The sequence below is a fragment of the Ictalurus punctatus genome, chromosome 1 (assembly GCF_001660625.3).
Source record: "Ictalurus punctatus breed USDA103 chromosome 1, Coco_2.0, whole genome shotgun sequence".
In the NCBI taxonomy this organism is placed as follows: domain Eukaryota; kingdom Metazoa; phylum Chordata; class Actinopteri; order Siluriformes; family Ictaluridae; genus Ictalurus; species Ictalurus punctatus.
Genome location: NC_030416.2, coordinates 8,256,520 through 8,282,616, shown reverse-complemented (window position 1 = coordinate 8,282,616; position 26,097 = coordinate 8,256,520). Strand labels below are relative to the sequence as shown.

Genomic DNA, 26,097 nt, shown 5'->3' with positions numbered 1-26,097 from the left:
ACTGTTTAGGTCTCCCCTGGTCCTTTACCTGACATACAACGCCATAACATAAATGACTGGGGGGAATTTGATTGTTTTCTTCAGACAGTCATCATTATATCTTTCTTTAGAAGGGCACCAGAGAAAAGTTCCAGTTGACTCCAGTTCCTGCCCATTTCTTTTTCATTTGTTTTGTTGTGCATTTTCTATTTTCAAGGCATATCGCTTTGAATTTTCTAATCCTGACACTTTGACATCTTCCTCAGTCGACCCGTATGTTTTCCTTTTATAACCTTTCCATTTTGTTTATACTTGCACCAAATTTTAGACACAGCTGACTGGGAACAACCAACATCTTTTGCCACACTCCATGTTGGATTTCTGTCTTGAAGGAGTATTATAATCCTTTCCATTGTTTCAACTGACAACGCTCTTGTTGGGGCCATGTTTCCTTTCAAAAAAAGTCCAACGTTAAGGTCTCTAAGCATTCTCTTTTAACTGCAGACTTACTTGCATTGGTATTTGTTTTAGAAATGCAAATTAAAAGGCGATTCCATTTTTTTTCCTCTGCTTGATCTGGAGGAAAAAAAAAGCAATGAATTAAAACAAGTTCAACTTGTTTGAGGTATGTTTCACGAAGCCAGAACATTCAGCTACATGTCATATCTGCGTTTTGTTTATTTGCTACGAAGTAAAAATTCATGTGAACATCCTCCAAGTGTGGTGATTCCATCATTTTTGCCAGGGGTTATATATTGGCGATTAAGTAATAAAGATTAGGAAACCATTTGAAACCCTAGATAAAGCCTTAACTAATGTTTGGGAGCTGCCTAAAGAGTTGCATGACCTGTGTAACAGCACATCTGTTCTACCTGCCTGCCAAAGCCTCTTCAGTAGATTGCTCTCATCTGGCACAGCTGACACGTTCACAATTTAATGATACAAAGCCTTTTGTATCTACAATTCTCACTATTCATGTACAATCATTATTTGACAAAGCATTCTCCACATACATTCCTCCATCAACTTTGAATGAATTGTGGGCCAAAAGAGATTTTAATCCTAATTTCACTTTCAAATGCAAAAACAGCAATCAGTTTCAATATGAATGCTCAAGTTATTAGCAAGCGTGGAATCCTCATTAGGTCTACTTATTGTGAGGACTTTATCTAGAGTTACACATTCTACTCCTGAGATACCAGTAATCCTGACTACTCCTGCTCTCTGAAGCTGCCTGATGGCCTATTTCTAGTTGACGTTCTCATCGCCTGAAAACTACTCGCTGCTGATGTTCCCACACAGCTGTAGATCAATTACACAGAAACCATAAAGATGGCTGAGTATGTTGGTCCTTGGATAGCCTTAGGATTGCAAGAGCGACGACCACTCAATTCTGCGTCATTCAACAGTTGATATCTTCAACAAGACAGACTTGAAATTATAACTATAATGAATTCTGAAATGGCTGATGCTCATATTCAAAGGTTGCTCAGCAGAGTAGGGTATTACTGCATTCTAATTACTTTCTCATAACACAGAAGGTTAAATTTATGGCATTTGATTAGTAACTGAAGTCAATAAAATTACATGATTTGCATTACAAATTTATTAAGAAAACTAGATTAAGGAAAATGCATTTTTTTAAAAAGGCGAGACCAATCAGACAGGCTTTACAGGAAAATACGTGGAAACTCATTGAATGACAGCTCTCAATTCTGCCAACCGTTGGCTCAGTCAGTGTGAGGAAAAATTAATCTATGTTGATTTTTTAAAAACTAGTAAAGGGGTTGAAACTGAAACACTAACATCCTCTCATGCTGAGCTGGAAAACACTGTGTATAAATGTCTACATGAATTCAGGTTTACATGAACACGATGGTATGTGGTAAACAGTCTGCACTTACATAGCACTTGTTAACTGTAGTGGTTCTACAAAGAGCTTTACATTCTCACTCTCCCTCCCCCCAATGGCAGCAGAGCTACCATGCAAGGCCAAATAATTTTAAAAAGTAGTAATTAGTAATGGATTACATTTTTGAGTAATTTACCCAACACTGTTGCTCATAAGCTCATGGTTACACAATCGCACTTTCTGACTATAGAGCACAGTTATAGATGGGAACTTATTTACAATAGCACAACACGGTCACCCACATGAGGTTCCCTTTGGAGTCTGGTTCCTCTCAAGGTTTCTTCATGTCATCTTGGAGGTTTTTTTTTGCCACCGTCACCTCTGGCTTGCTCATGGGGTATAAATTTAAAATTTATATCTGGAAATGATACATTTCTGTAAGGCTGCTTTGTGACAAATGTCCACTGTTAAAAGCACTATACAAATAAAATTGAACAGAATGGAGGACATGAAAGATTACAAAATTATGTTTCAGACTTAACTTGCGATGTTTTCATAACCCTGTTCCTACAACTGCCCTGTATTTCGCATTAAAGTTTACTTGCTCTAAAAACATGTTAAATTGAGACATTGGACTACTGATCAGAAGGCCATGAGTTCAAATCCCAGCACTGACAAGCTGCCACTGTTGGGCACTTGACCAAGGCCCTTAACCCTCAACTGCTCAGATGTATAAATGAGATAAGGATAAGGGCGCCTGCCAAATGCCGCAAATGTAAATAAAAGATCCAACATAATGAAAAAACCTTTATTTGGGATTTAAAGTGAGAAACAGGTTTGGCAGTCATGAGTTACAATGAGGCCTTAATCCAACAGAGTACAAATCAGATTTTAGCTCCATGCCGAGGCCCTTTACCCCCATCTACACAACCTTTAACTTGACTTCAGGTGTGGGTTCATCCTGGGTACTGTAAAGCCTTTGGCCAATCCCATTTCTCTTCTTTGGTCTCCCATATCCTTTGCAAGCAGGTCCTTGAGAGACTAATGCTGCTTTCTCCTGAAAGAGCATCCTGCAGACAGAGACATGTTTAAGAACTCGCTCTCAGTTCACAAAATGACATAACAGGACAAAGAAAACTCCATATTCATTTAACACTTATATTATCCTCATTTCCTGTTTACGCTCATGGTGTCTGAGGTCTATAGGACCCCAAACATTTGAGTGTTTGAAAAGAAAAATAAATTTAATACAAATTTTATATATATATATATATATATATATATATATATATATATATATATATATATATATATATATATATATATATATATATATATATATACATACATACATACATACACACACATATATAAAATTTACTTCTCATCTATACATTTATATTGTGTTTTGGGAGATAAGTACTTTTTTTTTTTATACCTATTTACCACAAAATTCCTCAACTACACCATTAGCTTGCATTTGAAATTCTTACAATTTTATGAAAAAAAATTATTACTTTCATGGTTATCTAAATTAAATACAAGTTGTTTCTGGATATTGATCTAGGTGTTAGGAGCAGAATTCTGCCATCTGCTGGTGAGAAAAAAACCTATAGGAATTACATTTTCAGAAAGAAAGTGTTCTGACCATATATATCCAGCACAGGGCCATAGAGAGCCATTCATTTTTCTGGATGTGACCAATTGCTCCCAACACAACAAACATTGCGTGAATTTGTGTGTGAATATTTACATATATAAACATTATAAAAACATAAAATATTCTTTCAAATGTTAGAATGTTTTTGTAGCTTTTGAAGTGTCTGTTTTTACAAAATGCCACAGAAATTTGACCAAAAAAAAAAAGCCACATAAGACACCTAAAAGACAAGACTTAGGAGTCAGATTGTAGAAACATACTTATTTTAATGAACCAAATACAAAAAAATTCTAAAGTATTTATTTATTTTAGAATAAATTAATTAAAATGTGTCAATAAAACCAACAACAATATGGAAAAATGAACAGGAGTGAAGAGTGAACACTGTGCGTATTAGGTCTCACCCCTTCATATCCATGTTCTGCATTTTTATTTGCCAAAAACCATACAAATAATCTCTGTGGCAGTCAGCCTGTGTGTGTGAGTGAGTGTGTGAGTGAGTGTGTGAGAGAGCGCATGTCTGCTCTACACTGCATTTGTGCTCTAGTACCAGGCTTTCATTTCTGTGTGGAAATTTTCAAATTTAGGCCAGATTTGTTGATTTAATTTGACAAATGGAGAGAAAAAAAAAATAATAATAATCATATTTTATCGCATTTCCAATTCATTTTCAATGTGGGGTCAATATGACCCCAAACACCATGAGTGTGACTCCTTTTATTTTTTTTTTAACATACCTTCAGAACAACCAAATCAAGCCCAGATATTGTGTGTAGATTGATAATGTAGGGGAAAAAATACAAAATCTTATACGACTGAGACGAAGGGAACCATGTTTATTAACCAAAAGTTCAAATGGGGTCATAGACCCCAAACTAGGGTTAAAAACAAGGGGAAGCTGGGTTAGCATCAAACATACGAGTCCATCAAGCAACAAGCAAATGGCCTCACGGGTTTTACCAGGGGAACTGGGTGGGTCTCATACATATTCACAGATTCCTGATGAGGATTCGGGATTTCTTGAGGAGGACTACTCCTGTCACAATACTCACGTTATCGGCTTATCCTACAATACATGGACATGACCGATCACTTTTGCTGACCTCAACATTGCCCGTTGTGTTTACATGTGAATTTGTTTACATACGAATGAACGTCACCAACATTTTAGCTATTCCTGCTGCTCCTGTCCTCATGTCTGCTCTAGGGCTGTGAAATATTCGTCGAATTTAAGATAAAAATTCACATTTGAAAGCAAAAAATTAAGAATTTAAGATGCGTAGCAAGCAGTGGCACCGATGCAAATTAAAACATACTGTTGAAACAATTACACGCAGTACACCAACAAGGTTTTTGAAGAAGGCTAGAAAGAATAGTTCGTGTTTCAAATAATCCAGTCAGGATTGAGCCACTTAAGCTGCGTGATCCGGAGATGAACAGTGAATGAACAGCAGTAAACTGAAGCGCTTTACTAGCAGGTTAATTAACTCACCCGAACGTATCCTATACAATTATGAGATTAACCAGACATCTACACAACACAGTAGTTACAACTTGCAATATGACAATATTATAAGTTGCTTGTGCACATAATTACACGCACCGCAACGCACAAGTGAACTTGAACTTAAGCAAGGCACTAGGTAGAATGGTCAGGCTGTGAATACACTCCTCCTGTAACAACGCACTAAAACACGGACAATGAACACCTGAAGTATAAAGAATTCACAGCATAGCATTACAATCATTGAGATATTTCACAAGATCAGGTTTTCCAAACAAGGGCAGTTATCACATTTTTGTTAAAATTAATGCATAAAATGTGTGAATATTTGGTGTAATTTTTGCATTTTCCTCATCAATTAAAATGCAGTTGACTGATATTCAATGCCATTTTAGTCAGAATAAAAACAGACTAACATTCATAAAATATGACATGACAAAATATTGATGTTAATATGTGTGACGTTCCAATTCCAACGTCTGAATACTCTTAAATAGCAACGAACGATTATTTTCATAATGGATTAGTTGGCCGCTTATTTTTTCAATTATTCAGATGGGGCAAAGTTTCAGAACCATTTTTGTTGTTCATTTAAAATAAAATCCACCAACTGAGTGTTACACATATAAACTTCAGACTAAAACTTTACACAACTGTTTGTCCAATTATATAAGACTGAAAATAACCCAATACACACAGACACCAGAATATTATATTAATTTAGGACTGTCGTTTAATTCAGTGCTTTTTGTGCATCCATGAAAAACAATGCATAAATAATTATACATAAAATAAAGTAAGTATATAAACAGTAAACTGAAGAAAGTCATTATCGTTGACTCTGGGTATCTGCTAAAGCTAGCGGCGTCACATTACGTGCGCATGACTTAATGCACCGTCGACTAGGAAGCGGCTTATACTTCCGGTAAGAAAAAAACGTTAGTGTTCCATTTGAGACGATATTACCTTTCTAAAATTCATACACTAGACGGTAGAGTACACAGTGCATAGTGTAAGTGTATAGTACATCATTTGAGACACAACTTTAGTATTTACTCTCCGAAGCGTGTTTTCGGAAGAGAAGTAACAGTGAGTAGATCGAGAATGAGATTCGTTGACAACGACTTTCATAATCGATTATTATCGATTAGTTGCTGCAGCTCTACTCTTGAAAATTAAAAATTCATTGCTCTTTGAAAGGGTGTACATGCATAATGATGCTATTATATTACCATTATATCAGCAGCATAAAACGGTCTTAAAAAGACTATCGTCTAGCACAATTATTTCTGGAACGATATATCGTCCAACAAAAGTAGTTATTGTGACGGGCTAATGAGGGTCAAATTGTAGCAATGCGATGATTGAGGATTTCAACCCAGGATTCAACAGACCAAGTATTTTAAAGCACTTGTCTTTCATGTAATAAAGTGCAGTATGTAGTTAGGTCTGCTTTCACACTAGAAATTTATTTATCCACCATTGCATGTTTCACAAGTTATTTTAGTGGAAATTGCTGCACGAACAATGATCACAATGGAGTGAGAGTGGGGGAGAAAAAGGTCAGTGGGCAGATTTAAGGAAATTTACAATAGGAATAGAAAGTTTTTCATTCCTAACATACCAAGGTAATATAACAAAAACCATTGTGGCTGGAGTGAGTGTGTGTATATTTTATATTTATTTATTAATTAATTACACACACACACACACACACACACGGGCTTTGAAGTTTCTTTTTAACATGACAACCTACATTTTTTCCCCCTCTCATATACTTCCGAGAGGGGGGAGAAAACCCCAGAATCTGAGGAGAGGGAATGACTGTTTAAAGCTGCTTTAACATAAGAAATAGTCAAATGTTCTGTGGACATTAAACAATAAAAAGATATAACTAAAACCTGATTTAAAAAAAAAAAAAAGTACATCACTAATGTTAAATTGTAATCACTGACAAAATGCTACGGTAAAAGAGGAATAAAAAACACTTAACGATGTGCTGTAATTCTCAAACTGTACCTAGTACAAGAAATGTAAAAGAAATGAGAGTAAACAGCAAGTGCCATGAGGACCACCTAGCACCTTCCACAGCCTGGGAATCTAAACTTACAGAGAAGATCGAAGGATTAAGACTGCCATAGCTGGAATTCAGCTGAAGCTTGCTGCACTGTAAACAGGAGTAAATGGAGCTCACATTTTAGATGCTAGAACTAGAGGTCGACCAATAGTGGACTAAACAGATACTGATAACCAAGTTGGGGAGTACCTGCTGAGACGATAACTTCTAAAATTGATACCAAATGAAACCATAACACTAAAAGTAAAATATTGCTAAACTTTATTATTGCTTATTACAAAAATAAACAGAAGTGTCCATGCCATGAATATGTACTACACTTAAATGAAATAAATATAAATTAGTATATATTAACTATTAATAAAGTAAATAAAGGATACACCTCCAAACTTAACCAAAAAGTATCACACCAAAGAACCAAAAGAGAGACATCCAAAACTTCAAACACCACAAAATTAGTCAGTGAGAGTTTTTATCTCGCCCCTGGAGGCCGCGCTCATATTGTTTAACGACAGCGGACCGTTCTCCAACGCTCCCCCAAACGGATGCAACCGGGAAAAACTATCGCTGTGGATTTTTGCTGATAACCAATAGCTCCAGCAATCCGAATATCTGTGCCAATTAATCGGCAAAACTGATCAATCGGTCGACCTCTAGCTATAGCGCACTCACTTCATACACACTGCATCTGGCAGCAATATCACAATTTTTCTCTCCTTTTGCCATGAACACTGAACTCACCAGGCATCTGTCTATGACAAGGCTTGCAAACGAACCTGTCAAACCAGTAAATAGCTTTAGTAGGCTATATGCTAGCTACGTAAAGTAAAATAAGCTAAAGTACTGAAACCATCCGAGACCACGGAAGAAGAATCGCTGCAACTCCACCGGCAGTACACTCAATTTCACTCAATGGTACGTCAAGATACCCATCACCACCAGGGGCAGAAAAAGTGCATGTACAGCGCAGCAGTCGTGATACTGCAGTGTTGCCACGTCCGCATTTTGATGCGTTCACGAGCCTGAAGTCGTTTTATGTTTCAGCATGCGTTATACGCATGTTGAAGTGCCGTACCTTCTGTGAGGCGTGCTTTTCCTCCGGTAGGTTGACACAGCACTGTGGAGCATCCTACGCACAACACCACTGTCTGAGCATGACTGAACACTGTGGTGATCTTATAGCAACCTGCAGGCACACAGGACAAAGCAGATTCAGTGCAGGATACGAGCCAACAAACCGGCACGTATTCATCTTGGGTGAACTTCAAAACGCGCTTCTCGCACACTGCTTCAAAATAAGATGCATGTTCGAACAGTTGACGTTACCTGGACATTTGACATCCATGAAGTAAGAGTTTGGGCTCTGGACGAGCCGCTTCTTCTTGTGCCGCCTCCTCTCCTCCTCTGCGGTCGGATGCAGCAAATCTTTCGCCAGCTATGAAGTTAAAATGACAGAGCGTTATCAGAGTGCATTATACACTACGTTTACATTGACAGCAATAATCTAATTATTGATCTTATTCTGAATACGACAACATTCTGATTAAGGTGTTTACATGAGTTGCTTTCAGAATATTCGTTTCATGTTCCTGTTTTATGTGTTATAGAACATAGATCGATTAACAGCACACGTCATTACGTTTCCTCCAGAATTCCACGTATCGACATAGAATTGGCCTTGGTTATGGTACCGTATACAGTTTTGGGTGTTTGTTTAATTTTTACGAAGGCTTCAAGTGCGGTTAATTATTTGTCATGCTACACGTGCTAATAGACAACTGCTTGAAGCCGTGGGCTGCGTCCCAAACCGCGTACTTACCATCCATACAGTAGCCGAAATACATGTATTTCACCTACTATATACAGTAGCAAGCAAGTACACGGTTTCGGACGCAGCCGTGCTCTGTTGTTTGCCGTCAAACGGTTGACCACCACCATGTGCGCATGTGTCCTGCCGCAAAATGCGGTGAAAACTCAACGTTAATAGTGTGATTAAGGTGTGTACATGTCTGTAATGCACTTCGATAATGCGACTAAAACAGGAATACTCCACACGTCTTAATTCCATTTGTGTTTACTCTGAGTATGACTTTAGCTGGATTAAGGTCATAAATAATCGCTGTTTATATGGTAGTTTCTCAATCAGAGTAGGTGTCGCGTTGGCATGAATGAAACGTTGCCGAATTAAAGTACAGAGGAGGTCTGTTGCTGGAAAATTTGTATTTGCATGTATAGCATGACAAATAATTAACCGCACTTGAAGCTTTCGTTAAATAAAAAAAAATGAGACACCCAAAACTGTATACGGTACCATAACGAAGACAAACTGTACGTTGATACGTGAAATTCTGAAGGGAACGTCGGACGGCGTCGCATGGGGACGTAATGACGTGTGCTCTACGTTCTATAACATGTAAAACAAGGACATGAAAGGAATATTCTAAAAGCAACTCATGTAAACAACTTAATCACTATATTATTATTCAGAATAAGGTCAATAACTCGATTACGGCTGTCCATGTAAACCTAGTCAGAAAAAACAGCATAGGTCTTCACTCATTTCGGGTTTAACCCGAATACAGATAGGAAAAGGAACCTGAATTAACAGATACACATAGCTATAGATATACCCTGTGTTACACCCCTACACTGGGATGAAGGTGGTGAGGAGTCCCTAATCAAATCAGGTTCCTCTGGGTAATCAGTCTGGAGTATAATTTGTCCAGGAAGCTGATGAATGTGGTGTGATTAACCGGTCAGGGGTCACAATTTCCCTTGACAGAGGAAAGTATTCAACATGCTCTACCATTTCACATAGGACTTTGTGCTGTGATACTTCTGATTAACTCGGCCCAGGTTATGATGATCAGGTCGAACATCTGCTAACGTGTATCGATTAGAATGTTAGAATTAGAAGTTAGAATTATAATGCTAGATATCCGACATGTCATTAATAAAGCCGCCCACACACACAGACACGATATGACAGCTAATCATCCGAGAAGCTTCCACAAGTCCCCCAAACACAAAGCGAGGCACAGTTTAGGGGACTCAACGGATCTTCTATGGACGGTCTGACTATTACAGCGAGTGTTTCGACAGCAATAAACAACTCCTTAATCTTTCCGTCGTTAACACACAGACACACGCACAGACAAAACGGATAACTGTATCCGATGTGGGTTTCTCTGCCACGCGTTAAGCGCTCATGAACGCGGCCATGTTGTCGCTCGCAGACTTCCGAGGCTAACTTCAAACTAAACCTATTTTCCTCCATCACACGGAAGGCAGAGTTAACGTCGGAGGATAACACAGTACTACATTTACCGACCCGACTAAACAGACCGGACAGGAAAGAGTTTTTAAACTTTAAATTGACGTCGTGGTTTCATCCCGCACTTACAGGCATGTTGTTGGCGTATGAGGCCGCGGTGAAAAGGGGGGAGATTAGCCGGAAACACGTAGCTCATATCGACGGGGCTCGAGCGCAGGGGCCGGAAGTAATGGCTTCTTCTTCTTCCTGTTGTTTTAATGTCGGTTGGCAAACCAGCTAAAGGTGCATTACCGCCACCTACTGGACTGGAGTGTGGGCAGTAGATTAGCAGAAAAATAAAATATAATGGAAAAAAAAATAATAATACCAAAACAATACTACGTAAATAAAAGAAAATAAAGAGATAAATAACTATATACTAGATATTCATACTAGATTACTAAAGTCTCTCACTTATCCCAGTATTTTTTAGATAGTTTATTAGGGGGCGGTGCATTTTCCCAGATGTTTCCCCAGCAAGTTCTCTAGTGTCATGTTTTGTTTTCCAGTCTGCATCTCTAGCTCAGTTCTTTCCTCCTCATATCTTTTGCAGTCCAACAGAATGTGTTTTAGCGTCTCCGGAAGTGATGTTGTGGCCATTTTCATTTTAAAACTCCCTCGAATTTGCTTGAGATTTCAGTTTATTATTATTGTTGTTGTTCATAATTTTACTAATTTTGCTTCTTCAGATATCTGAATGTATATTAAATAGCAAAGAATATTAATGCTGTAAAGACTATAGTACATTTAATTGAGGGGGATTATAATTTCATCACTTAAAAAAACAACAACAACAAAAAAAATAGATACACACTTTAGCGGGAAGGATTTAGATCACCAGATATTTCAATTAAGTTTTGTAAACAGCGATTATTGATGACCTTAATCCGACTAAAGTCATAATCGAAGAAAACACAAATCGAATGAAGACATGTGGAGTATTCCTATTTTAGTCGCGTTCTCGACGTGCATTATAGACATGTACACACCTTAATCGATTCGGTGTTGAAATTCCAACAGAATCATCATTTTGGTTGAGGTTGAATGTTCAATGCTAAATAATATTAAATCAACGTTGATAATTCATTGCTTTTCAGTATTGAAAAGACAAACAGTGAATCAATGTTGATTTTTGGCCAGCTTCATTTTCCTACTAGTGGGGTGTAGATTTAATGTCTATCCATCTGTCCCCTCATCCAACACAACGCAAATCAATTGGGTGCATGAAATTTAGTGAGTATATTCAGGCTCCTCAGAGGATGAATCCTGTTAATTTTGTGACCTCATGTCCCCTATTGATTTTACATTCATTCATTTAGCAGACGCTTTTATCCAAAGCGACTTACAAATGAGAAAATACGAGCAAAGCGATATATCAAGCAGAGAACAATGCAAGTAGTGCTACCATACAAGATCTTTTAATTGAGGTCTAGAAGAAGCAAAGTGTGCAGAGTAAGTTTTTTTTGTTTGTTTGTTTTTTTAGGGGTTGGTTAGGTGTTCAAAGAAGAGGTGGGTCTTTAGCTGTTTCTTGAAGATGGTGACAGATTCTATGTCCATATGTCCATACTTTTGTGTAAAGTTTATAGCCATATATTTTCAGCTGGTACTTTACATCAGCTACTATAAATATATACTATACTACTATACTTTGATTAAAATGATGGATAATGTCAGCTAGCTAAACCTAATTTAGCAACCTAAAATCTTTTCCTGACAACTATAAAATCAATATACCTGTGAAAATTGTACAACTACAGTTTGGCAATTTAAATATTAACTAAGTAATAATGCTGTACTTTGAGCCATACTGAGTTAGCCAATGTGCCATCTTAAGTTGCACTTATATAGTGAATGTTCACATACTGTCCATCACTAATATGCGCTGGTGAGAGGTGGACAAACTGTCTGTATTTTGCAGACTCTGGGTATGTCTAAACCAGCTACCTAGATGAGCAGTCATTGCACTGGTCAGGGAGTCGGCCATTTTAAGGGCTGTCTCATTCACAAAATGCTTGTGGTGCACTGGAACATTCGCTCCTTAAAAAATCCCACAACACAATGCAAAAACCAGGAACCATCGATGCTCACTATGTTCCCTTACTGGAAATGACGTCGTATTTTCTGAAGCCTCTCAAATAAAAAAAAAAAAAAAAAAGAAGAGGGACAAACTTTCAGCCAACTTCGTCTACAAATGTAAGTAGCTTGTTATTGTAGCTCTCAAATGAGTACTTCCGTTAATGTTTTTTATCTTTATTTTATGTTCGATATACGACATGACAAGTCGTTCGTTTATAACATCACAGTCCCACTGCATTCAGCCTATAGGGTGGTCACGGGATGAACAGATGACTCGAACCTAAAGACTCAAGAGGTGAACTAATCATTTCTGTTTCCAGGGAACATACGTTACAGAACAGAACGGCTCGGATCGGGAGATGAGGTGAACTAACACAGGGGTTCCCAAACTTTTCCAGGGCAAGGCCCCCCAAATGGCATTAACATTTGACCGAGGCCCCCCTTTTGCAAGATGTCTTTAAAACACATAAAAAATACAGACTTCTGAATATATCCCCTTTTTTATTGATAATTAAATCTTACATCTTTACATTACATTACATTAGTAATTTATTGTGTGTGTGTGTGTGTGTTTGTCTGAGTGAGAATTTCTTTTTCACACCAAATTGTTGAAGGCCCCCGGGCGCCCCCTGGCGGCCCCCACTATGAAAAGAACTGCACTAACAGACTGCATAGCCTGAAGACCCAGCTAAGCTATTAATTAATCATTTCTGTTTCTCATAATTCAGCCTGGGCTGCATTAGCCTATAGTTTATTTTTTGTTCCAAATGTGATCAACATTTGCCTACGTACTAGATGTGTTGGGGAATTTAACATGTAACATTTTAATTTCATTCTGCTGAAATAAACGAAATGACTCGGGAAAATATTCGCTCATTTTGCTGAACGACATTCAAAGATCCGAGTCAGTAAAATGATCCGAACTTCCCATCACTAGTCCCAACGTGTAATGAGACAGATTCATTACCAATGCCCAAACTCATGTACACTACATATTAATTCACGATCTAGGGAGCTGATCCCCCCCCCCCAAAAAAAGACACACTGGGAATGAATGGCGTCATGTTGTCCACTTCTTTATACAGTCATAGAACTTATAAATTTGTTCACCTTAACTTCAACATATCGTCACACTTTAGTTTAGCGAGCATCATATTCGTCCTCTTTACCGATTAGTGCTGATTTTAAAACTCGTTTTTACAGAAAGTGTGTAGAGTTCAAATAAAACTTTTCACTGCCAGTACTTTTGTACTGCGCATGCGTTGTACGGACCCGCAGTTACTACGTGAGGAAATCGCGCCCCCTAGTGTTACATTCTTTCATAGTCGATTCTTTCATGTGCTCTATCACTCCCTCTGATGGAGTTCCGTGCCTCTCCCTCTCTACGTAAGCCTCCGGGAACTCGGTGAAAGGAAAACTTTCTGGAGAAAACCGCTGCCGTTGTACGTGTGTGGATGATTATGGCCTTCGACTGAAGAAGAAAACCTGGCGACATGCCGAGGAATCCGGACAAAAACTAAACTAAAAGTGGACAGAGTCAGTGAGTCCGTGATTTTCTGTTGCGTTTAATTCAAAACTTTAACTGGAGGAACAGGAGCAACGAAGAGAAACGGAATTTACCGGTGGCGCTCTCTCTCTCTCTCTCTCTCTCTCTCTCTCTCTCTCTCTCTCTCACTCTCTCTCTCGCTCGCTCTCTCTCCTGAAAGAAAACGACGAAGAACTAAATGGACGTTAAGCCAGTCTCAGGTTAAAGCGCGTCTGAATTGAGTGAGAAAAGAGAAGAACCGAAAAAGTTTTTCAACTCCACGAATACTCTGGACAAAGAACTATGGCAAAGAAATACGACTTCCTCTTTAAATTGCTGCTTATTGGTGATAGCGGGGTGGGAAAAACATGTCTGATCATCCGTTTTGCAGAGGATAATTTTAATTCTACATACATATCAACTATCGGTGAGTAGGCCGTATCCGACTAAAGGTCGTTATTGGTGGTGAGATTTAACGATGTGTGGTAAAACGAGTCCTTTAGGGCTGTTCTCTATCCGGTTTAACAGTCATGTCAGCACTAGCCCGGTCACCCCATTATATCATTCCTTATTGTCAGAGCTGCGAGGCGGAGAGCGCGCGCGCCTGTTGTTGAGCTTCTTCTCTCCATAAACACACACACCTTGCCATTTATCTCTACTTCAGTTTCTTTCACTTTACTTTCTACTTACAAAACATGAAGCACGTTTCCTTGACAAAACTAACTCCTGCTCATTGATCTCTTCATAATTCCTGTCTCACGTGCACACACAGACAAGGACAGATTTATTATTTATTATTTATTATTGTTGTCACTTTGGTATCATGTACAATATAGAACCAAGTTTTTAGTTGAACATACGTCGTATTTCTGGTGTCCATTTTCTTTTTGGTGTCAGAGCTGCAACACATTTCATCCCTTTGCAGCTAGTAGGGGGTATGTGTGTGTATGTGTATATGTATAGTGAAAACATAGTTAATAAAGGTATCTGAACAAAACATGAAATGAAAACGAAAGAGCATCCTTCCAATATACAGTCCTCTCTGAAAGTATTGGAATGGCAGGAGCGCTTCTTTTGGTTTTGGTTTTGAGATCAAAACATGAATACGAGAGTCAGGAGAGACGATGAGGCGATTCTAAACATTTAAACAGCTCTGAATGTTCTACTCTTGGGTTCTGCCTGTGAAGACTGCATTTTGTTGTTAAAAAGGATAAACCGACACGAAGACCAGAGAGCTGTCTATGGGAGAAAAGCAAGCTATTCTGAAGTGAAGAAAAGAGAGAAAAATCGATCAGAGGCTTTGCACAAGCATTGGGCATAGCCGGTGCAACAATTTGGTATGTCCTGGGAAAGAAAGAAACCACTGGTGTAGTAACAATCAGACATGGAACAGGTTGGCCAAGGAAAACAACAGCGGTTGATGACGGAAACATTGTGTGGGCTGTGAAGGAAAAACCGAAAAACAGCCAGTGACGACACCAATGACATCCACAGTGCAGGGGTGAAGATACCGTTCAAAGAAGACTTCAGAAATATAGAGGCCATACAACAATATGCAAATCACTCATAAGCAGCAAGAATCAGAAAGCCAGATTGGAATTTGCAAATAAATACAAAGATGGGTTAAAAAAAGTTCTGGAACCAAGATTAACCTCTACCAAAGTGATGGAAAGGCCAAAATGCAGAGAGAGACTCATCATCTCATGATCCAAAATAAATGAGCTCATCGGTCAAGCATGATGGAGGTAGTGTCATTGCTTGGGCTTGCATTTCTGCTTCTGGAACAGGTTCACTAATCTTTATTGATGATGTGACTCATGATAGTAACAGCAGAATGAATTCAGACGTTTACGAAAACATTCAGTCTGCCAGTTTATAGAGAAATGCATCCAGTCTAATTGGGAGGAACTTCATCATACAGTACAATGACCCAGAACACACTGCCAATATAACAAAGGACTTCATCGTGGGGGGTGGTGGTGGGAGGGTTAGTGCAAGGTTTTAGACTGGCCAAGTCAATCACCCGAATCCTCTTCACTGCCTGAACAGTAGATTGAAGGGAGAAACCTCCCCAAAACAACCAACAACTAAAGGAAGCTGCAGAATACACAGCCTAGAAAAGAAGAATGCAGCAGTTTGTTGATGTTAGTGGGTCGCCGGCTTGATGCAGTTATACCAAGCAAGGGATATGCGATCAAATATTTAGTGCTATTTACATTCTTTTTCTTTAAGGCTATCTGTTCTGATACTTTTGCTCACCTAAAAAAAAAAAATGCCAATGTTTAATGTCCAGTCAGGATTCTGTTCACCTCTTATTCTGCCTGTTTTCTCACCATGTTTACTGAAATATCAAAAGAACTTTTTCCTTTTCTTCCATTTCCTTTCATTTCCTCTCCTCTTAAGTTTTCGCCTCCTGTCCCACAGGAGGAGGTTACTTGGAAAACCGCCACGACACAAATGAACAGATTTACAAGAGTATAGTTATCAGAACAACAAAAATTCTCTTGGTAAAGATTTCCTAATCTGCTGCTCAGCTTCGCTTCCTTTTGACTGCCCATCTTTGCTGTTTGGGATTGTATTCACCGCACATCCTTCCTTTCTGTTAACCACTTTTTATCTCTCTCTCTCTCTCTCTCTCTATCTCTATCTCTCTCTGACTTGCTTACTCCCTCTCCTAACAGGTATTGACTTTAAAGTGAAGACCATTGAGGTTGAAGGGAAGAAAGTCAAGTTACAAGTCTGGTAAGATAGACCTTCCTCTGCTCACGGTGTACTGATTTCAACGTTAAACGTTTGCTGTGCTAAACCTGTATGCGGCCTAGTCTTTAAGTAGCTTCAGAGCAAAGTTTCTCAGCATTTTTTAAGTGAAGAAAACATTAGAAAGTCACAAATATCATCTAAAAATACCACTGAGAATATATTTTTTTTCTCGAAAGCAGCATACACTTGGAGTTTGAAGTCCTGGCTGCAATTCAACCGTAAATGTTGACCGATGAGTAAACTGTTGTGAGAAAAAAGCTTCTTCCAGCTCAGTAGTATTGCCAAGTTACAAGCACTTAGTTACTTAGAGATCTGGAAAAAGTTCTACGTGCTTTCATCACTTTTCATCTTGAATATTTTCCGTCAGTCATGCCTGGTTCACCTGCAGGTAATTTAGCATGCAGCTGCTAGACTCCTCACTGGCATTAAACAGGGATCATTTCTACTTATACTGGCCGCTCATCACTGGTTTCTTGTTGATTACAATATTTACTTGAAGACCGTTTCACTCCTAAACCGTTTCACAGTCTATTTATAAAATAAGAGTAATCATGCTTTCTCATCATCGTTGTTTGAGGCCGTGGAATAGGTTGCGTTAGTTCTTTCTACAACATGTCTAAAGATCCATCCTTTTTTTTTCTTTGGCATGTAACGGTAAGTCTACATAAGATACATTGCTGAACAAACTGCTAGGTAATGTACAGCCATTATACTTTGCGCTGTAATTTTTTTGGAGCATTTATTTAGTGTTGTGTAGTTCACATACTTTTGTGATCTTTTTTTTTTTATACAGGAGAATGTTGGGTGATAGGGATCTATTGAGCTTTATTTTTGTCTTTAGCTTGATGGAACTTAAGCACACAATTGTCTACTGTTGTTTTTGAAAAGGCTTTGTAATTAAACTTGGTTTACTAATCTGCTCAGAATTACTTCGCTGTTTAAGAGATAATGTGGTAAGCACTTTGATGGGTACAGTGGTGCTAGAAAGTTTGCGAACCCTTTAGGGTTCTGTATGTTTCTGCATAAATATGACCTAAAATTTCCACACAAGTCCTAAAAGTAGAAAAAGAGAACCCAATTAAACAAACGAGACAAAAATGTTATACTTCGTCATTTATTTATTTACATAAACTTATCTGTGAGTGGAAAAAGTATGTGAACCTCTAGGATTAGCAGTTAATTTGATGGTGAAATTAGTCACACTCTAACACTGCATTCCAGCATGAGAACCTTATTCCATCTGTGAAACATGGTGGTGGTAGTATCATGGTTTGGACCTGTTTTGCCGCATCCGGGCCTGGACGCCTCCACATCATTGACTGAACGATGAATTCTGAATCATACCAGCAAATTCTAAAGGAAAATGTCAGGACGTCTGTTCGTGAAATTAATCTGAAGAGAAAGTGGGTCATACAGCAAGACAACGATCCTAAACCCATAAGTTGTTCTACCAAAGAATGGTAAAAGAAGAATAAAGTTAATGTTTAGGAGTCCTGAAAGTCCTGACCTTAATCCAATAGAAATGTTGTGGAAGGTCCTGAAGCAAACAGTTCATGTGAGAAGCCCACCAACACCCCAGAGTTGAAGCTGTTCTGTACCGAGGAACGGGCTAAAATTCCTCCAAGCCGACGTGCAGGACTGATCAACGGTTACGGGAAACATTTAGTTGTGGTTATTGCTGCACGAGGGGGTCACATACTTTTGCCACTCACAGAAATGTAATGATGGATCATTTTCCTCAGTAACTAAATGACCAAGTGTAGTATTTTTGTCTCATTTGTTTAAGTTGGTTCTCTTTATCTGCTGTTAGGAGTGAAAATCCGATGCAGTTTTAGGTCATATTTATGCAGAAATGTAGAAAAGTTTTAAAGGGTTCATAAACTTTCACGTGCCGGAGTAGGTATTTCAGGACTCTAACCATGGCACAGCAATTACTGAAGATAAATGAATAAATACCTTTTGTGGGGGTAAAATGTGTATTAATGTGTCTAAGGATAGTAGAGATTGGTGCTAAGAATTCCTCATAAACATTATTGTGTCTGATGAGAAATATACTGCACTTGTACTGATTCAGATGTGATCAGTGTGCTGAGGTGCAAAGGCAGATCCATTTTTACAGTCAGCTGTACCTTCACCTGATAGTACAGAGTCCAGCTGTCATACCTCAGCACTGAAGGATTTTACATGTGTCCATATGATGCAATACTTTGCTAGTAGTCTCTGATTATGAATTTCATGTGTTGATGTTTATGATTGTCTTATTTCCCAGGGACACAGCAGGGCAGGAGAGGTTTAAGACCATCACTACAGCTTATTACAGAGGAGCTATGGTAACACACACGCATTATACACATGTACTGTGCAGTGAAATTCTTTTCATCACATATCTTGGCTTAGAAGAGATAGAGCAGAGTGCAAGATCAAAAAACAAAGAGGTCCAATAGTGGCAGCTAAAACACTCAATCAGTAGTCCAGAGCTTTAACTTCTGAACCACCACTGCCTTAGTATACTTGGAGTGTGTACTATATAATTTAGATGGCCATCCTAGCCTAATTTACTGTTTAGTTTTAGCTTGTTGATTTGAAAATTCTTATGAATGCATTTCAAGACCGGGGTAGCTGGTATAAATGGACTAGCAGGGCTAAGCCTCCTGTCTTTCAAAAATAAGAAAAATCCATATACACAGTAGTGATTGTGCCCTGCGATGGATTGGCACCCTGTCCAGGGTGTACCCCACCTTGTGCCCGATGCTTTCTGCGATAGGCTCCAGGCTTCCTGTGCCCCTGAAAAGGATAAGCGTTATAGAAGATGGATGGATTGCTGGAATATACACAGTACTTAGTTTTTGCCGAATTATGATAGAACATTATCTGCGACCTATCAGTTTTGAAGTGTCAACAGAAAAGCGTTCGCCTTATCTTCCGAAGATCACGATCCCAGCGATGCCACACCCATCCGTGGCCGGGAGATCAAAATAACATAATTGGATGTGCTCTCAGGGAGGGAGTGGTAGCATTTTCTGTCTCTCTCTCTCTCTCTCTCTCTCTCTCTCTCTCTCTCTCTCTCTCTCTCTCTCTCTGTGTGTGTGTGTCATTGATGAGACTTCATGATATAATGCATTGTTCAGCCTTCATTGTGAAGCTATTGATGGATATAAAATTTTAGCCCTCCTATTTAATATCATGACTTATCGATCTTATAACATCATTATGCTTTAAACAAAAAAAAAATAACTATAAAATTTATTATTGACAACTTATTCCATGTAATTTTATTATTTTCTATGTCAGGGTATCATCCTTGTGTATGACATTACTGACGACAAATCCTTTGAGAACATTCAAAACTGGATGAAGAGTATCAAAGAGGTAAGAGTGAAAGTGTTTTTGTATTAGTGTAGTTTTGTATAGTGTTTTAATAAATATAGTGCACACTATCATGTTTTTTATTGTTGTTTTTTTTTTAATGGAAATATTGTGATCATGTGAGGTGGCTGCCTATAAACTGGCCTTTTGACTTCTATTTACATTAAATTAGTATCAGACAGTATTCTGTATTAATATCATTAATATGTTGTATGGTTACCCTTCCAGTCTAACCAGAATTCAAGCTTTATTATTCTGGGAGTGGTTTCAGTTTTTATTAATATGGCAGAGAAACTCTGCTGCTGCACACTTTTAACGTGGACACGCAGTACCTAAATTTTTTTTTGGAAGCTTTGAGAAGCTAGGGAACTAAGCAGACCTCTGCACTTTCTGCCTTTCCCAGAATGCATCAGCAGGAGTGAGTCGAATGCTGCTGGGCAACAAGTGTGACATCGAAGCCAAGAGAAAGGTGTCTAAGGAGATAGGCGAGAAGGTAAGTCGAGTGAGTGATGAGTAGTTTCTAGTCTAATCTTCAGATGCATATGCTAACTGTGTATTTTTTTGTTTTTTTGTTTTTTTTTGGCAAAAGCTCGCAAAGGACCATGGGATTCGGTTCTTTGAGACAAGTGCAAAGTCAAGCATCAATGTTGAGGAGGTAAGACAAACTCGGTTTTTACATACCGAGTTAACACACAACTGATGAATTTATACATTTAGTCAGACAATAATGTCATTAATAATGTGTTATCATTAAATAGCTTGAAACTTGAGACTTCATCACTTGATGCTGCCTATTACATTTACATTTATTCATTTAGCAGACGCTTTTATCCAAAGCGACTTATGAATGAGGAAATAAAAGCAAAGCGATAGATCAAGCAGACAACAATACAAGTAGTGCTTCCATACAAGATCATTTAATTGAGCTCTAGGAAAGCAAAGTGTGCAGAGTAGAGGTGTAAGAGCCAGAGTAGTTTTGTTTTTTTTCCTTTTTTTAAAAAAGATGTGGGGCTGGCGTTTTAGGGGTTAGTTACGGGCTCACGGAAGATGTGGGTCTTTAGCTGTTTTTTTGAAGATGGTGACAGACTCTGTGATCCGGATTGAGGTTGGAAGTTCATTCCACCACTGAGGGACGGTTAGTGTGAAGGTTCTGGAAAGGGACCTTGAGCCACGCTGAGTAGGCACTACTAAGCGTCCATCATTAATCGGTCATTAACTGTTTATCGTATTGTATTAACTGTAAATAAAACAATACAGTTAAAAACGGTATTGTTCATCATAGTCCTTGTCATTGAAGTGTGCAAGATCATGCATTCTCATCCACATTTCTTCTCTCTGCAGTCCTTCATTGCTCTGGCTCGAGATATCTTGGTGAAATCTAACACAAAGCCGGTGAGTTTGCTGTTTGATTGTACAAACAGTTCATATGTTACCCAAGTGTTGTGTTTCAGCATGTGTATGCTTTTAACAACACTTAGATTAGCCATTAGCTGCTGCAATTACAGTAGATCAATTCCATCTATTCAGGGCTCACTCATTGGTGATGTTCTGCATAAAGTAAATGTACATGTAGATGAATTCCTGGTATCTTTAAGTCATTCTAAAACTCCAGAACGTATCTTAATGTGATCGAAACAATTACAGTATCTCACAAAAGTGAGTACACCCATCACATTTTTGTAAATATTTGATTATATCTTTTCATGTAACAACACTGAAGAAATGACACTTTGCTACAATGTAAAGTAGTGAGTGTACAGCTTGTGTAACAGTGTAAATTTGCTGTCCCCTCAAAATAACTCAACACACAGCCATTAATGTCTAAACCGCTGCCAACAAAAGCGAGTACACCCCTAAGTGAAAATGTCCAATTGGGCCCAATTAGCCATTTTCCCTCCCCGTGTCACGTGGCTTGTTAGACTTACAAGGTCTCAGGTGTGAATGGGGAGCAGGTGTGTTAAATTTGGTGTCATCGCTCTCACACTCCCTCATACTGGTTACTGGAAGTTCAACATGGCACCTCATGGCAAAGATCTCTCTGAGGATCTGAAAAAAAGAATTGTTGCTCTACATAAAGATGGCCTAGGCTATAAGAAGATTGCCAAGACCCTGACACTGAGCTGTAGCATGGCCAAGACCATACTGCAGTTTAACAGGACAGGTTCCACTCAGAACAGGCCTCGCCATGGTCGACCAAAGAAGTTGAGTGCATGTGCTCAGCGTCATATCCAGAGGTTGTCTTTGGGAAATAGACGTATGAGTGCTGCCAGCATTGCTGCCGCACACTGCATCAAATTGGTCTGCATGGCTGTCGTCCCAGACGGAAGCCTCTTCTAAAGATGATGCAAAAGAAAGCCCACAAACAGTTTGCTGAAGACAAGCAGACTAAGGACATGGATTACTGGAACCATGTCCTGTGGTCTGATGAGACCAAGATAAACTTATTTGGTTCAGATGGTGTCAAGCGTGTGTGGCGGCAACCAGGTGAGGAGTATAAAGACAAGTGTGTCTTGCCTACAGTCAAGCATGGTGGTGGGAGTGTCATGGTCTGGGGCTGCATGAGTGCTGCCGGCACTGGGGAGCTACAGTTCATTGAGGGAACCATGAATGCCAACATGTAGTGTGACATACTGAAGCAGAGCACGATCCCCTCCCTTCGGAGACTGGGCCGCAGGGCAGTATTCCAGCATGATCACGACCCCAAACACACCTCCAAGACGACCACTGCCTTGCTAAAGGACTGGCCAAGCATGTCTCCAGACCTAAACCCTATTGAGCATCTGTGGGGCATCCTCAAACGGAAGGTGGAGGAGCATACACAGTCTCTAACATCCACCAGCTCCGTGATGTCGTCATGGAGGAGTGGAAGAGGAATCCAGAGGCAACCTGTGAAGCTCTGGTGAACTCCATGCCCAAGAGGGTTAGGGCAGTGCTGGAAAAGGGGTGTAGTCACTTTTGTTGTCAGCGGTTTAGACATTAATGGCTGTGTGTTGAGTTATTTTGAGGGGACAGCAAATTTACACTGTTATACAAGCTGTACACTCACTACTTTACATTGTAGTAAAGTGTCATTTCTTCAGTGTTGTCCCATTAAAAGATATAATCAAATATTTACAAAAATGTGAGGGGTGTACTTACTTTTGTGAGATACTGTAGTACTTTTCTTTGGATATAAAATCGATTTGAGCATGTTTTATATCTTTTGGTATTCGTAAATGTATGCCCAAAGCCTCTCCAGCATTTTCATTCAAGTGGTCTGTTTTAGTCACCACCATAATTATAAAATAAAAATAAAGACCATGCACAATGATTCAATGATTCACTACTGTCTGGAGAGAGCTGTCTGCTGACTGTGAAGGGCATAGCAAATAATAATGCGTAATTGTCATCGTCATCAAACCATTCAGTGAGAACCCTCATGCCCTGTAGGTAGGGAACGTTGTCTTCCTGGAAAAGACCCCTCCCATCAGGATACAAATCCATCTTAAAATATAGTAGTAGGCTAAAGGAACTAATGAATATATGCTTTGTCAATGTTGTGCTGTATTTTGCGTTCACAGAAATCAACGCAAAATCAAGCAAACGCTGCAATATTTGGAGGAGTTTGCAATTTTTGTAAATGACCACAGATTTGGGCCAAGACATGTCATGTGACCTCATCACAATGCACATTCTGTCAAAGCCCTCTTCGATTAACGTGCGTCGACCATGAGTACACCTAAAAGGTCTCATTTACCGACAAACATCACTGAGAAGAATTTTACGCAAATGCGATTCCACCAATTGAAGCAGTTTTCTGCAAAAAAGCACAAAAAACTCTGCGAGTTGCATTGCACATTTCGGGCGGTGGGGGGGTGTACACAAAAACACTCTGGAAAATGCTGTACAGACTGAGTACTGTGAGATTCTGCCATATTGTGTTGTAAAGTTATCATTCGTATAATTCCACCAATATGTCGATTTGAAGCCACACTTCATTCCTATTTTTTTTTGTCTAAGATTTGGAACACAACCTGCAGTATTTCAAAAGGGATAAAACAGTTAAAAACAATTAAAGTGTTTAATTGAAGGTTTTTGTTTTTTTGTTTTGTTTTTTTAAACAGGGCTCAGCTGGCCGTGAAGTCAGACTCACAAGCACCGCCCCAGAGAAAAAGGCATCCAAGTGTCTTATGTTGTAAACACCACCATCATCATCATCATCATCATCATCATCATCATCACCAGGCACTCCAGACCCAGCACACTCCTACAATGAAGCAGTATTACACACAGAGGGATTATTAAGTATAGGACATTTTTTAGCAAAAATGTATAAAATGACCAAAAATGATAAACCATACATAAGAGATTTTTTAGGTTTTTGTAAAGATTTACCGTAACAAGTTTATTCCATTATCACAACAGGTGATTCTGTAGTTGGGTTTGAGTTAGGCCGTGTTAACACATTCTCACCCTTCATATTTCAGCTGCAGTTCATGTTGATCTGTAAGTAAGAATGCTTAGTTAAAATGCTCTTATGTGGTCTATCCTCCGAGCAATGAGCTTTAGTGCGTTCGATTTCAAAGGTGCCCCAATTGAAAGGTTTATCCATTTAAATAAATGTTAAAATATTTGGTTTTTAGATAACAAATAAATGTTAAATTAGGCCAGTCAAAGAATATGACTTAGAGGTGGTAAGGAAAGAATAATGTTGTACGCGCTACACTTAGCCCAGAGTTTATTATTAATCCAGACTCACCGACCTCCTTCCAGCAGCGCAAGGGGTGGAGGTTACAACGTACAGTGGATTTTTGGACTGGAAATCATTTGCCCTTGTCAGCTAGAATAGTATGGTTATAGTTTCTTGGCAGGTTGTACAGCCCGTGTTCCTTCAACATATTTTAATATGTATGTTATTGCTTCTGTTTATAAATAGCTTAATTTGCATTTTTTTTTTTTTTTTTTTTTTTGCTAAGTTGAAAATGAAATTGCATCACATCACTGTTGTGGGGAATTAAGAGGAAACATGAAGGGCAAGTTGGCAAGGGAGTATTAGAAAAACAGTATTGAGATGATGAATACAGAAAGGACATAATGAATTACAGAGAGTGTTCTGAGCAAGTGAAGTTGTACCAAAGTGTTTGTGAGAGAAAGTGATGTTCAGGAAAGTGTTTTCCTTTTGTTTTTTTTGTTTTTTTTTTTGCATATAAAGCACAGCACTGTGTAGACTCGTAGCGTACCCCCACTACAAACTCACTCTTTTCACACTCATTGCTTTCAGAGAAAACAGGTCTTTTCTGGATATATTTTAAGCTGCTTTGAATAAACTGTCAAACGTCTGCAACTCTCGAGTCTGAGGACATCCTTCTACATTCTCAAAGTGTCACACTTCATATGTGGTTGTCTTACCAAATTATATCACGAGTTAAACTGGTCCACTCTGTATTCTGTTTGAATGTATGGATCACTGCATATAAAAGCTGACAATAAAGTTACATTTCTACATACCGTACAAGATTATTGGTCATTCAGTAGAGCGGAAACATATGAGCCCATTACCACATTATGTAATAATAATAATTACTGGGATGATTTGGGTCCACTTGTTGCCTTAGAGGCAAACATCACTGCAAATCCACTACAAAGTTCTTCTGACTGATCACCTTTATCCTATGATGAAATATTTCTATCTTGATGTCCCCATTCTCTGAATACACAAGTTACTGAATGTTTGATGAATGTGAAAATTATGTAAATCATATGTTATGGCCTTCTCAGTCACTAGCTCTTAACTCAAATGAACACCTATCGGAGGTTTTAGAGTGACATTTTAGACAGGGTTCTCCAACATCATCATCATCACACCAATTGAGGGAATATCTTTCGGAAGAATGGCAATCATTCCTCCAGTACAGTTCCAAAGACTTATAAAATCAATGACAAAACACAGTTGTTCTGGTGGCTCAACACGTTACTAAGACACTATATGTATACTATATGGCCAAA

The 26,097-nt window shown here is 38.7% G+C and overlaps 2 protein-coding genes across 2 annotated transcripts; one reads left to right on the top strand and one right to left on the bottom strand.

Annotated features, from left to right (window-relative positions):
- Positions 1-2,625: 2,625 nt before the first annotated feature.
- rps27.2 (ribosomal protein S27, isoform 2) lies at positions 2,626-10,491 on the bottom strand. Its single transcript, NM_001200158.1, has 4 exons — positions 10,476-10,491; positions 8,399-8,507; positions 8,148-8,258; positions 2,626-2,901 (listed from the first exon to the last, which is right to left on the bottom strand). The coding sequence occupies exons 1-4, from the start codon at positions 10,479-10,481 to the stop codon at positions 2,873-2,875; spliced, it is 255 nt and encodes an 84-aa protein (NP_001187087.1). The 5' UTR covers positions 10,482-10,491; the 3' UTR covers positions 2,626-2,872.
- A 3,316-nt stretch (positions 10,492-13,807) lies between these two features.
- Positions 13,808-25,596, top strand: rab13 (RAB13, member RAS oncogene family). The gene is made up of 8 exons (XM_017474347.3): positions 13,808-14,413; positions 16,668-16,728; positions 19,016-19,076; positions 20,038-20,115; positions 20,516-20,605; positions 20,702-20,767; positions 21,454-21,504; positions 24,216-25,596. Exons 1-8 carry the CDS (start codon positions 14,290-14,292, stop codon positions 24,288-24,290), a joined length of 606 nt encoding a protein of 201 aa, XP_017329836.1. The 5' UTR covers positions 13,808-14,289; the 3' UTR covers positions 24,291-25,596.
- Positions 25,597-26,097: the final 501 nt, after the last annotated feature.